General features: G+C 39.5%; 1 protein-coding gene across 1 annotated transcript in view; it reads right to left on the bottom strand.

The window, feature by feature from the left end:
- LOC140368302 (transmembrane protein 132C) overlaps nt 1–17,541 on the bottom strand; it is a 179,322-nt gene that overhangs the window by 23,919 nt on the left and 137,862 nt on the right. The window contains exon 6 of the mRNA XM_072455279.1: nt 820–963. Coding sequence (XP_072311380.1) covers nt 820–963 — 144 coding nt within the window. The remainder of the gene's footprint in view (nt 1–819; nt 964–17,541) is intronic.

The raw sequence follows: 17,541 nt of genomic DNA, 5'->3' as shown, positions 1-17,541 counted from the left end.
ATTTTTTTCCTCCCTCAACACGCTGGATTAGCTTTTTATATGCCTGCTCAGTTCTCTATTCTCCAAGCGGATTCTAATTTTAGTCTGCCGTGTCCCCTTTAACTTTACATTTGCAATACTGCGGCCCATTTTTAATAAGATGCCTTTTAATGTATTCCTTTTTGTGTTTTTGTTGTGAAGCCTAGCAAGCCAAATCAGTTTTTCAGTGGAATAATAATAACTTAAATCATCTTTCCATTCTAATCTAAAGTCTTATGTTGCGGTTTCACAAGTTTAAAGGTTGAGTTTTCTTTCACAATTTCATAAATGTGTTTGCACGTATGAAGTAAACATGTTCAAATGTAATTTAACTGATCACAATTTATTTTATTCATCCACAAATATATTAGACATTAAACATTTTGCATTTATTTTCCGCTTTGGTGTTCCCAGTGATTTTCCAATCATAAAAATGTGAATGAGCTTCTCTCTTTGGGTTGCCAGATTGACTAAAACCAATTTGCAATAAGCCCAAAATGGCTCTAGTACAATGACAGCTAATGGCATCCCCGGCTCAGTTGTGATTAAATTGTTTTTAATTAAACCAGTAGATGCACATGTTATACTCATTAGGCTACTTCTTTTTCAGTCTTGCCTTTTATCCATAAACTTATCAAAACGTTAATCCAATGTGACGTTTTCTAGCGTTACCTGTATTTTATTCACATGCTTAAACACCCGAGTCTCACTTAACTACTGACCCGAACAAACGACCACAAAGAGAAACGATCAAACTGTCACTATGTGCACTGCAGCTGCGCCGACACATGGCCCACTGACCTTGATGACCTGTTCATCTGTGGATCTGCACTCCACCGCCTCCGTGACGTCGGACACGGATCCGTCTGTTCCCACTGTGACCACCTTTACCGGCACGGCTACTGTCCGCCCCGTGAGGACCGCCGTGTTCAGGATCTCTGTGTCCTAAAGAGGAGAGACAAGTGTTTATCTAGACAGCGTTGTTGTCAGCCTGCTGTCATATAAGACGATTTTAATTAAGAAAACTCTCATGGGACTTACACTTGGCATTATAGCATTATAGCATTGTGAGGGATGAAGATGGCACAGACATAAAAACACAGACGGGAGGTCATGTGATTGCTGTTTAGTGAACAATAAAGTTAAGACAAACCATAAACTTTTAGGTCCACTCCCATGAACTTTTAGGTTTTATAGGTCAGGGCGAGAATGGGGAGAGAGACATACGGCAAACTCTCAATGCCGAGGTGGAAACAACCACACAATGTGCAATGCTTTAAACTAGGGCGGCGCAATATGTCGCAATCAAATCAAAATTACAATTGGACTTGACGCAATTATCACATCGCAAAGTCTGCAATTATTCAGACAATATAATATCCTCCACAAAGAACACAATATCCTGTCTTTTATGTAGAAATATCTTGTACTTGTGGTTTTTTTAATGGGATTTTTGTCTTAGTTTATTAGTTCATATTTTAGTCTTCTCTCAAATGTTAAAGCTCCTGGAGTCGTTTACAATGTGCACTCTTTTATAATATATAATATATAATATAAAACTTTTATAAACATACTGTACATGGCAAATCTGATTGTAATACTTTTTTCCCCCAAAATGTGCCGCACTAAACCTCTCCACCACCGATGAGCACAGACTTTTTCAGACTTCTTTAGAACTTTGATGAGGTGGTCAAGTGACAAAGTGAAAAAAGAGACCTTTTCAAAATGTTTATGCCAATAAAAAGGAAATTAGATTTTACCCTGGTGAGTATGCAACACTTCCCATCTGTTGTTTGAAGTCATTTTCTACAGCTGGCTCTACCCCAAAATACTAAATCGTATTCTTGAAAGTTTTGAGAGGATTTTACATTATAGAAGGGTTTTTCCATGAGTGCAAAGCCATGCAAGTGACAAACTGTAGCTATTTTAGCTTTATCACCCAATCCACTGGAGAAGTGAATGCCTTATAGAAGAGTAGATAAAAAGATCAATTAAGACAACATCTGTTAATCCTCGCTCCGTGTTACTTTTAGTACAGATTTGCCTTAACACAAGTCTGTTCAACACGGCTTAGTTTCAATAAAAGATTAGTAAGAGGCCTCACCCTTTGAAAGTGGTCCCCAGCCAATCTTTATTCATCAAAACCTGTCTCTGCGTTTTCTAATACTCAGGTTTTTTGCGAGAAAAATGTATTTAACTGCACTGGAGATAAATGGTTCCCCAGACCATAACACTATTGTCATTATTTCATTCATCATGACAGTGTTTCTCTAATTTTGTCAGATTAGAAGTTTGTTAAATCAGCCAAAAAAATGAGGAAGCACAAGCATTTGACACACTGTAGAAGAAGACGTCAGTGGACAGTGGTCACTGTCTGCTTCAAAATGCTGCGAGTTTTATTACAATCGGACCCATATTCATGGAGAAATTAGTTTAATGAGGAGATATATATATATACATACACACATATATATATATATATATATATATATATATATATATATATATATATATATATATATATATATATATATATATACACACACACTCACACACACACATAAATGTATGTGTGTATATATATATATATATATATATATATATACATACATATACATATACATATACATATACATGTGTATACCTTTGAAACTGAACCAGTATTAGCTACAACAAATTAGCTAACTTGAATACACAATTTACTATTCATCACATTATAATTATTGTACAAAGATCTTACTGGGGGTTTAATTACAAAATGAGATACAATGTGTACTTTTCCGGTGCAGGGTCTGCTACCTAATTGTCTCCATAGAGATGTAATTACTTTGGAGAGGTATAAAACCTGCAATTGAATAAATGCCACATAGATAAGTTTAATGCCATAATGTGGACCATTCCAGGCAAGAAAAGGTTACATAGTGCATCTGTAAGAACAATGAATACATAAATGATGCCGTAACGTGAAAATGGAAGTGACTAATTAAGTGCTGCAGTTTCACAGAGAACCACAAAAGAAATAATAGTTTGAAGGGAAAAGCGAAGCGATGGGATAAACATTGTCACAGCACTTTCACCTTTTAATGAGGTGAAAGTCGTCTAAACCATGATGATTAACTCACAGCTAAATGTTTAAGGTACAGTATGGCAAACTAAATATTACATCCTGATTGGAGGTAATTAAGGCATATTGATCTCAATATTTTTGGGGGCAAATCTAGAAAATGGTATTCAGACGATATTAGGCCAATCTAATTTCTTAACTTCGATTTATTATCAGACTAATGTCAAATGTCTGTAAAATGAATGCCAAAACTGCAGAAATATCACTTTTTTGTAGCACTTTAAACGATATATTTGATATTCAAATCCTTCAAAACAACATTCACAATATAATCTACTGTATGTATATTTTGTTTGCCACATCTCTGGAGTAGAACATATTCCCAATGTGTGCCAATGGAGACTTATTTTGTGAGACCTATCTGAACACACTGCTGTCTGGAGTGATTCACAACCTGATAAACACTTACAATTATTTCCATTGCAAGCTACGCACAGCAGGCCGACTAACACGGAGTATAAAGTAAACATCTAATCCATATAGAACTGCAGATAAACCTGAATGGCTGTAGAAATTCAGACTATTATTCGACAAACCCACACACACATGCGCAAACTGTCCCCAAAAACAATGAAGCACGACTTGGACCTCATCTTATCGAAACAGGCCCCCATTGGCGAGCGGAGACGAAAGAGTGGAGAAGGACCAATCGATAAAAGGCCATTACGCTGGTGTGTGCAGTGGGTCCGAGCGAGGCTGATACGTGCGCCCGTGTGGATGAGCGACGTGGAAGAGTGTCATGTATAAACTGCGGGTGACGGTTAGTGGGTCTGTGGACGTTTAAAGACTCAAGGGCACTGTTTTGTGTGTGAAATGGCACAGATTAAAAGCCTGTCCTGTTTATGGTTCATTTTGGTTGAAAGTCATTTCTATTTGTTTTTTTGGGAAAAATGTACTATTCCGTGCATTACTGGTTGTTAAAGCTGTGGTAAAGCTGTGGAGTTTTTCTTGTGAGTATATTTTGTTCAGGGACAAAATTATATCATAATAATAATGATAGTAAAGTATTTAATCTCTTACCAATCTGGAAGCAAGAAACGAAAGCAGTGATTTGATTGACGGTGGTTTGGTATTTCACCCCATTTTATCTTTGTTGTCATAGAAAAGCTGTTCTAAAGCTGTGCACCCAGAAACTCAGACAAAATTACTTTCATACATATTTCCTTCTTTCCCCAGCTTGATGTGGTTGGAGTAGTCTGGGTTGTAGTGGTAGCAGAATTTATTTTGATTTTTGTTTTGTTTGGGGGCCACACTTTTGAGACTTTTTTTTAGCTCCTGCTCTGGTACTGTTTCATTCATTTATTTTTGTACCGCTTGTTCCCGTTAGGGGTCACGGATGACTTCAGCCTATCCCTGATGCAATGCATCATGCTCATAAGTGTAGTAAGACTTGTGTCCTCTGCTGCAATTGCAAGAAGACAATGGACTCAGAAAAGCAGACTTTCATGACGGAACAGCAGCTTTGTGGCCTGACAGAGAGAAACAACTTCTTCAAATGTTTCTTAGTTTAGTGTTCAAAAAATTGTCCAAGATGATAGATGATTATTTTCAGCTTGTGAAAGCTCTAGTTAATGTCACGATTTAAATTTAAAAATAGGGGCATTGGTATTCAGGGTGGATGGCAGGGTAAACAATGCTGTTTTTACCTTCCCATCCCCCGTCTCAGCTCTTCTCTGTACGCAGCAGAGCACAGGGTGAAGCAACGTGCTGCGTGGAATCCAGGTAGTCACAAGGTAAACAACACAAGGTATCACTTGATGAGCAGACACACCGTTGCCATTTTTATTTATTTCTTAGGATTTTAATTCGGGCCCATAGGCTTTATTAGACAGGCCATTTCAATGTGAATGGGAAGGGAGGACATGCAGAGTAAATTGTTGGAGCCGGGACTTAAACTCTCAACACTGCAGCTGGCGGCACATGGAGTCTGGCATGTGTGCGGCCGCCTAAAACACTCGACCTACGGGCAGCACCTGTTGCTGTATTTAAAGCAATTATTTGGAATTATCATGTGGGAATAGACTTCGGTCATTGTATTTTTTACTTGTCCATTCGGGCAACTAGGGAGAGCAGAGCAAAAATTGTAATTCCCCCGGGCATCTATTATTTATTATTATCTATCATCTGCTCAGTCATTTAAGGCAAACTCAACCGACTTGAGTTACAACAGGACACATTTACATTAAATTACATTTACCTGTAATGCTATAGGACACCTTTAGGTTTGTCATGACACATAAAAAGTCATTGGAGATTAGGACCATCCTGTGTGAATTGCTTAGAAAAAGAAAGACAAATAAGTTTTTACTTGGCACCTGTCAATCACAAAAACAACTTTCAAATAATGATAACACATTCAGAATGAAATTGTGGCAGAAAACAATTGTGCTGGAGTTAGGATATTTTATTTGGCAACACTCAGTGATTGGTTTTTAATCATTTCTGGACAGTTGTGTCGCCCCAGGACAAACAAAGGAGCTCAAATGCAAATTTGTTTGAATGTGTTTTGTATTCAACAAGCTATTTTGCATGGAAAGATTTCTTGTCAACACTGTGTAGGCATAGTATTATATTCACTTCACCCATTATTATGATGGGTTATTATGATGGGTAACCCTATGATGGATCTTGAATTTCTAAATGCATGTCAGCAACATACAATACAATATATCAAGGTTAAAAAAATCTTTCTTGTAGAAAAGAAAGGTTGCCATAAGACATTGCAAACTGCACTCTTAAGTGAAGCCTTGGAGAAAATATACTATATTATATATAAAGATAAAAATCTTTAACACTCACATAAGCTTCTAAATAGTAAGAAGAACCATTGCAATTGTCCATACAATGAATTTCTGGGGTGCATACATTTCTATTAACCATTTGAACCGGATTAGTCTGAGGTCAATATTAATAGATCTGCTATGTGCTAAGGCTCATTATTCAGTCCTACTCTGATAATTCTAACAACAAATAATCCTTTCAAGCTTCAAGTCATTTGAATCTTCCGACATTTAGACATCAGAGCATTATAAGTATGAGATATTATACCCTTTTCCCCCATATCTGGTCATAATTCAAACTCAATTGAGAGCAGAGTTTGTAAAATAATGCTTAGATTTTTGTCTATACATTTTCTGAGTTCAAGAAATATTAAAAATACAATTATTTTCTAAGTTTGTCAGATTTGGCTGGATACAATTTTAGACTAACAACACTCTTGTTATTCAGCAGACTCTGGTCAAACAACTTTTAAAAACTAAGATTCTACTCAAACCTTAATGTATAAGCACTGTGGGGAATCAAACCAGTGACTCTACAGCTAGTGGAAAGAGAGCTATCAGGCAGAGCACCCTGGAAATCCCATACTTTTAGGGCAGGAAGTAAAAGATTTTTGTTGGATTGTTATAGATGTTTAAATCACTTCTGCATTGATTTAGCACTTGCTCTTATCCATATGCAAAACAGCAAGGAAATTATGTTTGACAAGGACGCTCCTTCTGGTGAATGATAAACTAAAAACATTAATTTGATATCTACTGAGCCCTTCAAAGGACATTAGTCAATTTTTAAAATAAGGGGCATTTCTCATGTACGAGTTCATAGGTCAGGAGTGTTTCGTGGACCTATGAGGTTATCAATTTAATCTATCAGAATAAAGGGAAGCTCAACTTGTCACCACTGTAGACAACTGTTTAAGGTCCCAGTATTTGTAACTACTCTGTATCATTGGATCTCAGCCTCCCCTTCTCCCCTACGATGCACTCCGTTTTGTCCCAGCTCACGTGGAGCGCAAGATCTGTCTCTTCGTGAGAAGAGCAGGGAATGAGCCCTGTTTGGGATCCAGAACCCACTTCTACAATTCTGTGGAATCATTAAGCAATGCAATGAACTGAGGGGAGAGAAGCTTGATTTTGTTCTCAATGATAGATGGCTAATTTAGGATCCTGACTTACTTGTACCCTTGAATTAGTAACTCGAGTTGTGGGCCCTGGTGGGCTTTGTAGAGTTGAGCTCTAAAACATAAATAAAACAACGGTGCACTCCTGACTCGAGGAAATACACCTACATACAAAATGGAAGAAAAAAAATGCTAGTTCAATAATTGTGTTTAACTCATCTTGACCTGTAGGAGCTTTTTGGAGTGTCCTTCATATGTGCACCTCCAGCCCCTACGGGGCACTGTGTGGTAGCTGTTGGGTGTGGAAACCCCAGGTATAAAGAGGGCAGGAAATTGGCACCAGGTGTTGGAAGGTGCAGAGGCATATGATTTTTGACCTTGTCTAATGTAGTTCCATGTGTTACTGGGGCAAAGTTGAGCTAAATAAATTAATTTTAACTGTCACTGGACTATTTTTTGATGCTTTGGAAGACACACGTGCTTAAAGAAAGGGCAGGATAAACTAGCCTCTACATGACCCATTACATGGCTGTTAACAACACTATAATGTCTTCTTACACATTATGCAAGAAAGTAGGCTTCATGTTCATCAGTTCTAGATGGTGTTAATGCTCACTATTAAGAGGGTTAGGGTTATGTCAATTACCTTAATGAATGACAAGTTACTTCCAGATCGCTGAAGTGGAAAATTAACACAATTAATATGCTGCAAAGCTTATATATTACATATATTGCTATATTTCCGAAAAATATATATATTTGTAAAGGGACACATATTAATGAACATTATGCATGTAAATATTAGCCAACGTGGCTGATTTCCATCTTCAGTCCCTTGGCAGGTTGATGTCAAAATATCTACTGGACAAAACAACAGTAATAGTCAAACAAAGATCAGACATCCGCACATTCAGTAGACATCAAATTAAAGTAAAAAACTACTAGTAAAAAGTTACTCATGGTGACATATTTTACCGTGAAAGAATGGTCACAAACAAACAAAATAAATGGTTCCTGGTTCTTTAGTCAATAATCATTCTGTATGTCTTAGCCACTCATCCAACCTATCTATGAGTGAAAAATGCATTGTATCCAGGGGAATCACCTCAAAAAGCCAGTTTTTTGGTCTTTTTTAGGAAAGCAGCTGTGCAGCGGCAGGGGAGAAGTATGCTCAGTCACTGTAATATTTTTATGGCTACAAGGAATCCATGGGAGGATAAGAAGTCAGGCAGTCACAGAGCTGATTACTGCAATGACAAGGGACGTGTTCGAGCGGGCAGAGGGAAAAAAATTAAATGCTATTTTGCTTGAGTAAGAATTCTGCCAATCATTTGAAGCTTTCTGAAACTTTTAATTACTGCTTGTGACAGACATTTTAATTCAAGTAGGCAGGTGTGTAGTGATGAATAATGTACCATACAAGGTTTTTAGATTTGCTGGAAACAGCTCTCCATCACAGGCACGAGGAGGTGCCATGTGAAAGTGCATGTTGATTAAATAGCTTTTTTGTGTAGCGGAATAAATCCCTCTCGCGTCTGGAAACATTTGACACAGAGAGAAAGGTTGAAAGAAAAAGTGCTTGGATGTGGAATATGTAGTTTAAATCCGGGAAAGACACGTAAAACACAAAAAGCGTCTGGTCGTCTTTCCCCATGGGGCCCGGCCGGGCTCAGCCCGAAGAAGCAACGTGGGGCCATCCTCCTGTGGAATAACCACCTGCGGGAGGATCCGTAAGGGGCCAGTGCCGAAAGATTTGGGAGGCAGTTAATGGCAGGGGCCTCAACGTCCAGATCTCTGGACACAGAAACTGGCTCTAAGGACATGGAACGTCACAACCTCACTGGGGGATGGCCTACATTCTTGGAGTCCCTGGGAGGGGTATATCCATTGTTCTACTTGGGGGACTTCAACACCCACGTGGGAAACAACAGTGACACCTGGAGAGGGGTGATCGGGAAGAAAGGCTTCTCCGATCTGAACCTGAGCAGTGTTCAGATATTCTGTGCTAGCCACAATTGTCCATAACAAACACCATGGTGTAATGGCAGAAAATGGGTCATGTCATGTCATTCTAATGTTGTTTTAGGCCATGACATGTCACGGAATTAATATCTTTGTTGTTCTCCTGTGTGCAGATGGGATACGAATATGGGGTCCTGATTATACTGAATATCTACTGTCCGGCGCCTCTTAATCATCAATTAATGCGTCAGGACCGGATTCGGTGTGGAAATGGTCTTTGATTAAGCCTCTGAAGAGATGGCTGGAACCGTCACAGACGTGATAGTCTGGTCTATCTCTTTTTGAGCTGATTTGGGTTGTGATTATGTTATGTTTGTTACCACCTATAAAAATGTGTACTTTGTAAATTGTAAAGTTAGGTAGGGACAGAACGACCTTGTCTTAGGGAGAGAGAGGGTGTTTATCCACTGTGCACATGAATAAACTTCCACCTTTTGAGAGAGACCGAGAGACTCTGTTTCTGCTTCAAGTTATTGCCTGGTTACTCTTTACTTGATCATTGTTTACAGGAAACTGCCGTAACAATGGTCAAGCACAAGGGTGTAAATCAGTGCACGTGTTACCAGGACACCCTAGGCTGGAGGGTGTGAGGAAGAGTGAGGAAGAGCTGTCAACCAATCACCACCTAGTGGTGAGTTGGATCCGCTGGTGGAGGAGGAAGCCGGACAGGCTTGGCAAGCCCAAGCGCATTGTGAGGGTCTGTTTGCAAGGGTCCTCAACAAGGTCTTCAAATCACACCTATGGGAGAGCTTCTCCCAGATCCAGGCTGGAGACATTGAGTCCGAGTGGACCATGTTCTTGACCCCTGTTGTTAATGTGGCTGCTCAAAGCTATAGTTTCAAGGTCGCAGGTGCCTGTTGTGGCGGCAACCCCCAAACTCTGTGAAATTGGAAGTAAGGGATACTGTCAGGCTGAAGAAGGAGGCCGATCAAGCCTCCTTGTCTTGTGGGACTCCTAAGGCAGTTGACAAGTATCGGCAGGCCAAGCACACTGCAGCTTGCTCTGTCACATATGCAAAACCCTGGGCTGAGAGAAATTTGGGGGCCATGGTGGAGGGCTATTGGTCGGCCTCAAGGAAATTATGTCAAACAGTCCGGTGCCTTAGGAGGAATACTTGAAGCCCTCCTCAAACCCGCTGTTATGTCATCTGAAGAGGAAGCAGAGACTGACGACTTGGAGGCTGACTCATCCATCACCCAAGCTGAAGCAACTGAGGTTGTTAGCAAACTCCTCAGGCTCCGGGGCAGGATGAGATCTGCACAAAGTACCTTAAGTCTCTGGATGTTGTAGGACTGTCTTGGCTGACACATCTCTGCAACTCGGCTGTCGGGGACAGTGCCTCTGGACAGGCCGACCGAAGTGGTAGTCACTCTGTTCAAGAAGGGGGGCCGGAGGGTGTGTTCCAACTACAGAGGGATCACACTCTTCAGCCTCCATGGTCAGGTCTATGCCAGGGTACTGGTGAGGGGAATCTAACCAATAGTCGAACCTCGGATTCAGGAGAAGGACTGTAATTTTCATCCTCGTCATGGAATACTGGATCAGCTCTATACTCTCCATCGGGTGCTCGAGGGTTCATGGGAGTTTACCCAACCAGTCCACATGTGCTTTGTGCATCTGGAGAAGGCTTTCGACGTTGTCCTTTGTTGTGCCCTTTTGGGGTTGTCCTTTGTTGTGCCCTCGGATTCAGGAGAAGGACTGTAATTTTCATCCTCGTCATGGAATACTGGATCAGCTCTATACTCTCCATCGGGTGCTCGAGGGTTCATGGGAGTTTACCCAACCAGTCCACATGTGCTTTGTGCATCTGGAGAAGGCTTTCGACGTTGTCCTTTGTTGTGCCCTTTGGGGTGCACCGGGAGTATGAAGTCTGGGGCCCTTTGCTCAGGGTTGTCTTGTCCTTGTATGACCAGAGCAGGAGCTGCCTTCACATTGCCGGCAGTAAGTCAAATCTCTCACAAATCTCTCCTGGACGCCTTCCAGGGGAGGTGTTCTCGGGTATGTCCCACCGTAAAGAGGCCCCCGGGGTAGACCCGACCCAGGACATGTTGGAGAGTCCCAGCTGGCCTGGGAACACCTTTGGATCCCCCGCGGAGGGGCTGGAGGAAGTGTTTGGGGTGTGGGGAAGTCTGGGAGTCCCTGCTTGGGCTGCTGCCCCTGCGACCCGGCCCCATATAAGTTGAAGATGGATGGATGGACCTTAGATAATGCCATTCCCTCAGTCATACTGTGTACCATATCCTGGGGCAAATTTCTGGAAGTGTGGCTACCATAAAGCCCCTCTAAAAACATTATCACACAAATGTAAAACATTAATTTAGGCAAAGTGTACAGAGTGACTTGCAACCTTAAGCAACTGCTCAGTGCAAAGATATTGCCAATGGTTATTATTACCACTACTTAATGATATTTCTACTAAATAATACTAAATAATTAAGAGCTTGAATAATGTAAAAAAAATTTTTTTTTAATATACTCAAGAGAAGTGTGTTGGTTTTAGAGACATTTCTCATGGTAAGAAATTGATTGATGATTGGTGTTTAAGTTGGATGTATGGATGTATTCTTTATCTTGTTGCACTGACAATCTGTGTACTATGAGCTCTGTACACTTCTGAAATATTGAACTGTTTTTGTTTTTGCTCTCTCTCTCCCTCTCTCTAGAACGGAAATGCCAAAGTCAGTAGTGCTAAATTGGCCGTCCCTGATAACGCCTGTTCATTTTCTGCCTGGGCCACTGTTGCTCCCGGAGGCCATTTGATTAGAATGTACCCGAGAGCTCTAGTGCATGCCGGTCTTTGGCCTGAGCTGCCTCAAAGCGAGTCAAACTTAAAGGGTGGGAGAAGGGAGGCGAGCACTTAGAAATAAACAAAAAAACAACCACAGTGATGGCGCGGACAGGCTTAGCTTCACCCTAAATACTGAGTGGCAAGTGGCATCTGGGTTGAAGACTCGAGATGCGTTAAGATGCTTGGCTGCCTCCTGCTCACACGATCTATTCACACTCACAGATGCAATGGTGGAGAAAATGAGCGTTGTCTAAACAGATCAAAGGCAGCTTGGTTGGTGCTGTATTTGTAGGAGCAAAGGGACATGGCTTGTATTAATGTATGCAGCCCATAGCCAAACCAGTGTTATCACAAAGTATGTTTTTCTGTGGACAAAATGCAGATAATTGCGTCAGACTGTGAAACTGTGACAATTGTGTGTTCTTTGTGATGGTTATTTGAAATAAATGTGACAGAAAAGATGATCTATAACAGTGTTTTAAGTGTTGCAATATTATGATGCTGCATCATGGGCATTGTGCGTTGTGTCTGCCTAGTCAGAGTTCTAGGAAACTCTGCATAGGGCAAAGTGTACGTTTCAGTTTAGGTAGAACTTAGTCAACCTTTCAGCTTTCTGCTTAGTTTATTTTGCACAACCACACCATTGTATTATACAACTATAGTCAGTTACATTAATTGTATTGTGGTTGGAGTGAAAATAGGTCTCCTCTGCTGCTCTAGCTCTTTGAGCCAGGTTTGTAACACCATCAAGGAAATTGTCAATGTTGTAAGACATCAATTATATCTTGCAAGGTGAGGGAGGAAATACAGACATAATATGTCTGCATTTCGTATGTCTGTATAGTTCAGTTTAACCCTGCAACAAGCTGGATCCTGTCCAGGGTGTACCCCACCCAAGGCCCAAAGTCACTGGTATAGCCTCAAGTCACTTGGACCCCTAACGAGAACAAGGGGTAGAAAATGAATGAATGGTTCAGTTTAGTTGCTAACAGATATTTTATTTCACAGTACTTCTTATCTAAACTGCCCAAATTGCTTCTTTGTCATTTCTTGTTCAGTCAATCAAAATCAATAAGACAGAACAAAAAGAGGGAGTGTGTTTTGGTCCGTGTAAAGCTAATTTAAACCCTGTCCTTACAATAACCTTTTAAGCAAGAGTCTTAATAGAGCTATGCTTTATGCTTATGTAGTGTAATTGTAGTGTATCCTCATTTACTCAACACATTGACACTACGTCGAAACACCACAAACTACATTATGAGCTCTACGTGTTTGTTCTTTTTGATCTTGTTTCTCAGAAGCTCCCTTCTAGACATGTCTGGCAGGGGCTGGACACAGGGGATTATATTCACTTGCCATTTTAAACTAAGGTGAGATAATGAATGTAGTAAAATAGGTGTAGGGGGAAAAGCTATAGTTTGTATAAACACAGGACCTAATAAAACTATGAGAGGCATTATAGCCAAGGCTACTGCCACTTAAGGACACTCAGGATGGCTCTGTGTGCAGCCTATTAGCCAAGCCATCTCCAGATACAGTTCCTGACAGTGTGACTGATGAGAACTCGCTGGAATAACTTTTTCAGACAGATAGCACTGTGTATTTTTACGTTTTAAATATGTACTGCTCACTCTCACTCTCTCTCTCACTTATCTTTTTTCTTTTCCGCCATCAAAAGACCACTTCTTATTGTCATAGCCCGGCTGTATTACAAACTGTGAAACATGGGCAATGAAGCAGCCATGACTACTGATTTAAAAGGTGATCTGACATATAATAAATCCACAAAGGTTTTGAGTCCTTTATTGTATCTGTGCCATCCATGTTCCACAATACAAATATGGTTAAAAACAATTAGCCTCCAATCAGCAGCCCCAGTGGCTGCTTCCTTGGTAGTAAATACTTTTAAGAAATCATCATACTGCCATACAGTGGATGGGGGGCCAAAAGCAGTAAATACAGGCCAAAATGACTCGTACCATGGGGGCTAAGTCAATATGGAAGGAGTAGAGTTTGGGGAATAATTACAATCAGGCCAAACAGGTGCTCGGCCGTGACACTAAGAAAATAATTAAACAACAAACAACGGGCTTCCTTCAAATGGCTTTAGTTATAGTGTTATTGGAGCGTGAGCACAAAGCAATTGTTACAGAGTGGAAAAAGAGTTTGTGTTTGGCGGACTGTGGCTAGTAAACTGATAAATATGTTTGTCGCAGCACGGCACCAGTGCCTGTATGTTTAGGGTCACATAGCAATAGTTAGTGTAATACACATCTTGCATATAATAGGTTCAAGATTTTACAGATCTATTATCTTTCTTGAGGTTGAACAATAAGAAATTGAGGAGGTTTAAGTTTCACACTCACCATTGCCCCATACTACACAAACACAGTCTTGGAGAACATGGTCAAATACTCTAATCTCTGTCTATTGTAAGAAGCAGTACCGTGCAGTGACTTTTATGGATGGGCAAGCAGACCTGGGGTGTTCATCAATATTGAGTGGATAATAGAAAAGTGAAAAAAAAAAAAGTGCACCAAGGTCTCCCACATGAAGGGCAAGCGTCTATCCTACCGAGCTAAACTCTCATTCCTTATTGAAGAGTTAAATGGATTAAATAAGCTTACTTCACCGACCAATTCATTACACACATTAACGTTCAATGTTGTTAATAACTGCCTGTATTTCAATGAACATAATTCACACACATAGGAACTTGCTTTAGCGATACAGTGCAACATAAAACAATGAACAATGATAAAACAACCTTTATAAGATAAAAAAGTAAAACAATTTAGATCTGCTATAGGATAAAAATAGGCTATAAGATAAAATATAAAAATAGGCTTACTATGTACACAATATTTACAGTTGAATTTACTTATACAGTGCAGAAAGTAACTAACATCAAACTAACATCTAATCATTGGAAACATGAACAGAGCCTTAGAAACAAAGACGTGTCTCTAAAAGATGTACGTCAGTTTGTTGAAACTCGGTGCGGCTGTTGCTTTGCTTCTCGTCGCACATGCGGGCAAACCTGGAAATATTCTTGATTCCCACACAGGTTTATTCAGCGCGGTTTGAGCATAGACCCAAGGGCTGTGTGGTCCTCAGAGCGCATACGCAGGCCAATAAAAGAAGCTGCTGCTCGCTCTGATTAAAAAAGCTTAAAAGCTCATTTTAGAGATCGGAGCATGGACGGGCCTCTGAACACGGCCACAGATTGTGCCTCTATGGTAAAAGCAGAACCATGCTTCATTTTATATATTTATACAGGGAAACCCCAAGAAAAGTTCTCTTTTCCATGGGTCCCTGTTAAAACACAACACAAAATAAACAACAAACAAACACAGTACAGTAAACTAAAACACAAATAAAACATTCAATAAATTAACCAATACATCAAAACCCATTTATACATACAATTATAAAAATAAGTGCATCGGCCCTGTGGGTAGTCCTTGACCAGTACTTTAAAATCATTAAAAAGCATAAAATTGTTTAATTTAAAAAAGTGTCTGTGTTTTGTTCAACACGGAGGAAGCAAAGTTGTTGAAAGCCTTTTTTCCAGTCTCTGTGTTAACACGATGGGATTGTAAGATAAAAATGACCTGAGACCTTAAACAGTGAATACTTGGACAATAAACAATGTGTGCAATAAACTTAAATAATCAGGTAAAATGTTCTCTTCTAACATCCAATGATTGCCGCTCTACTTTAGAATATAAAGTGGTGAGTTCTGTCTCCTTCTCCTGTAAAGAACCTTAGAGCTGAATGATAAACTTAGTTCAGAGGTTTTAACACTGTTGCTGTAGAATGTATATATATATAATATCACCATAATAGCCTGTAGCCTTTCTACAATTAAGAGGAAAACATGTTTTATGAAGAATAACAATCTGGCTTTAAGAATATTGTCAGCTCTTGAATGTGTTTGTTGAAGGAGAGTTTATCATCGATCCAGATGTCCAAGTATTTGTAATGGGGACTTGTTCAATCATATTACCATCGAGCATAAGAAGAGATACATTAGAGTGTCTTTTGGAGAGTAGCATCAATTGTGTTTTATTTTAATTCATTAATAATTCTAAATTAGCACAGTTGTGTTGGATGGAGTGAAAATCCTCTTGAATATTTTGAATCACTTGTGCACAAGAAGGTGCCTTAGCATAAAGAATTACATCATCTGCATATAAGTGGATGCTACTGTGTTTTAGATTATGCCCAATTGAGTTTATATAAATTGTAAATAACAGTGGTCCAAGGACAGAGCCTTGAGGAACACCTTCATCAAGATAAGACAATTCAGATTGAAAGCCAACAGCAGGAACAGCTTGAGCTAAATTTTGAGGTAATCTGCAAACCATTTTTTAGAATTTGTATCGAACCCAAGAGCATCCAGACGATCCAAGAGAATACAATGATCTACACAGAATCAAAGGCCTTTGACAAATCAAAGTCAACACTAACTACATCTGCTCTCTCTGCTGCCCCCTGCAGGCCACTTGCCATGTACTTGCGTGTATCTGCTCGTTTATGTGTCTGTTGGTACACACACACACACACACACACACACACACACAGAAATGTCAGTATCTAACCAAATCCTAATTATTACACACAGAGGCGCTCACCCGCAACGAACTAATGACAATTAAACCATCAATCTGGACTTCTCTGATTATGATGTTATGGGAGTGAGCACAAAGCTAATATTATACTTGGGGAGGCTAGGAATAAAATCCTAATGATAGCAGTTGGGATGTAGTGTAAAGAGCTATGGGCCACACTGGCTTCTGCTCTAATGAGAGAACAGAGTTAGTGCACAGCATGAAAGAGATTACATATTTATGGAAGGATGCTTGCTTGGTATGTTTCTACATGTCACATCTTTCATGTCTCGCTAATAAAACGTTTTCTCTTTCTCTGCCCATCTTTCATTGAGGCACCAGGTCACACTTTGTACCCGCATGATCTGCTGTTTCTTCTGATTTGCAGTTATGTTTCCTTATAAATACGCAATTGGACAGGCATTAGTGGACTTTTGACAGCCAAATTCAACTGAAATTCAAAAAGTGCATTTTCCCATATCTAAGCTAAGTGCAACATGTTTAATGCTGTTGTACAGGTAAAGTGCTCATTACTACCAAATGTGCAAAATAAAATAATCTTGAGTGAGTAGCAGTGTATTCATTTTGTCGGATCAATACATCTTCATACCGTTGTCACGATACCAAAATAGACTCGATACCTATTTTGACAACAATTGACAATAACATTTTATTCAAATTTGATTTATGTTACCATCTAGTCTAATTTGATTTTCGATACTTGACAACCCTCTTCATAAAAAAAAAAAAAAGCGCCTTCTCAAAACTAAAAATATATTTTGCTTTTTTTTTTGCTTTTAACTACTACTCAGTTATTGAATAAAAGTTAAAAATTCTAGCTAAAGTTAATATTGATTTTAGAAATGTATTGCAGGTGCTCAACTGTACTTGGTCCCTGGGCATGAAATATTTTGTTCATATAACGTTGCTTTCTTAAGATAGAACAGAATGAACATTTACATGAAAGTAAATGTTGAAAAAAAAAAAAAAAAAAATCACAATTATAATTTTGAATATTGAAAAAGGTTTAGTTGTAGTCATCCCGACACTGTTTTAGAAAAACAAGATCTCATCTAAG

Source organism: Eucyclogobius newberryi, unplaced genomic scaffold (assembly GCF_026437365.1).
Source record: "Eucyclogobius newberryi isolate DKJ021-1_F unplaced genomic scaffold, fEucNew1.0.hap1 SCAF_2, whole genome shotgun sequence".
NCBI lineage: Eukaryota > Metazoa > Chordata > Actinopteri > Gobiiformes > Gobiidae > Eucyclogobius > Eucyclogobius newberryi.
The sequence above is the reverse complement of the archived record's forward strand: the minus strand, read 5'-3'. Positions and strand labels throughout refer to the sequence as shown.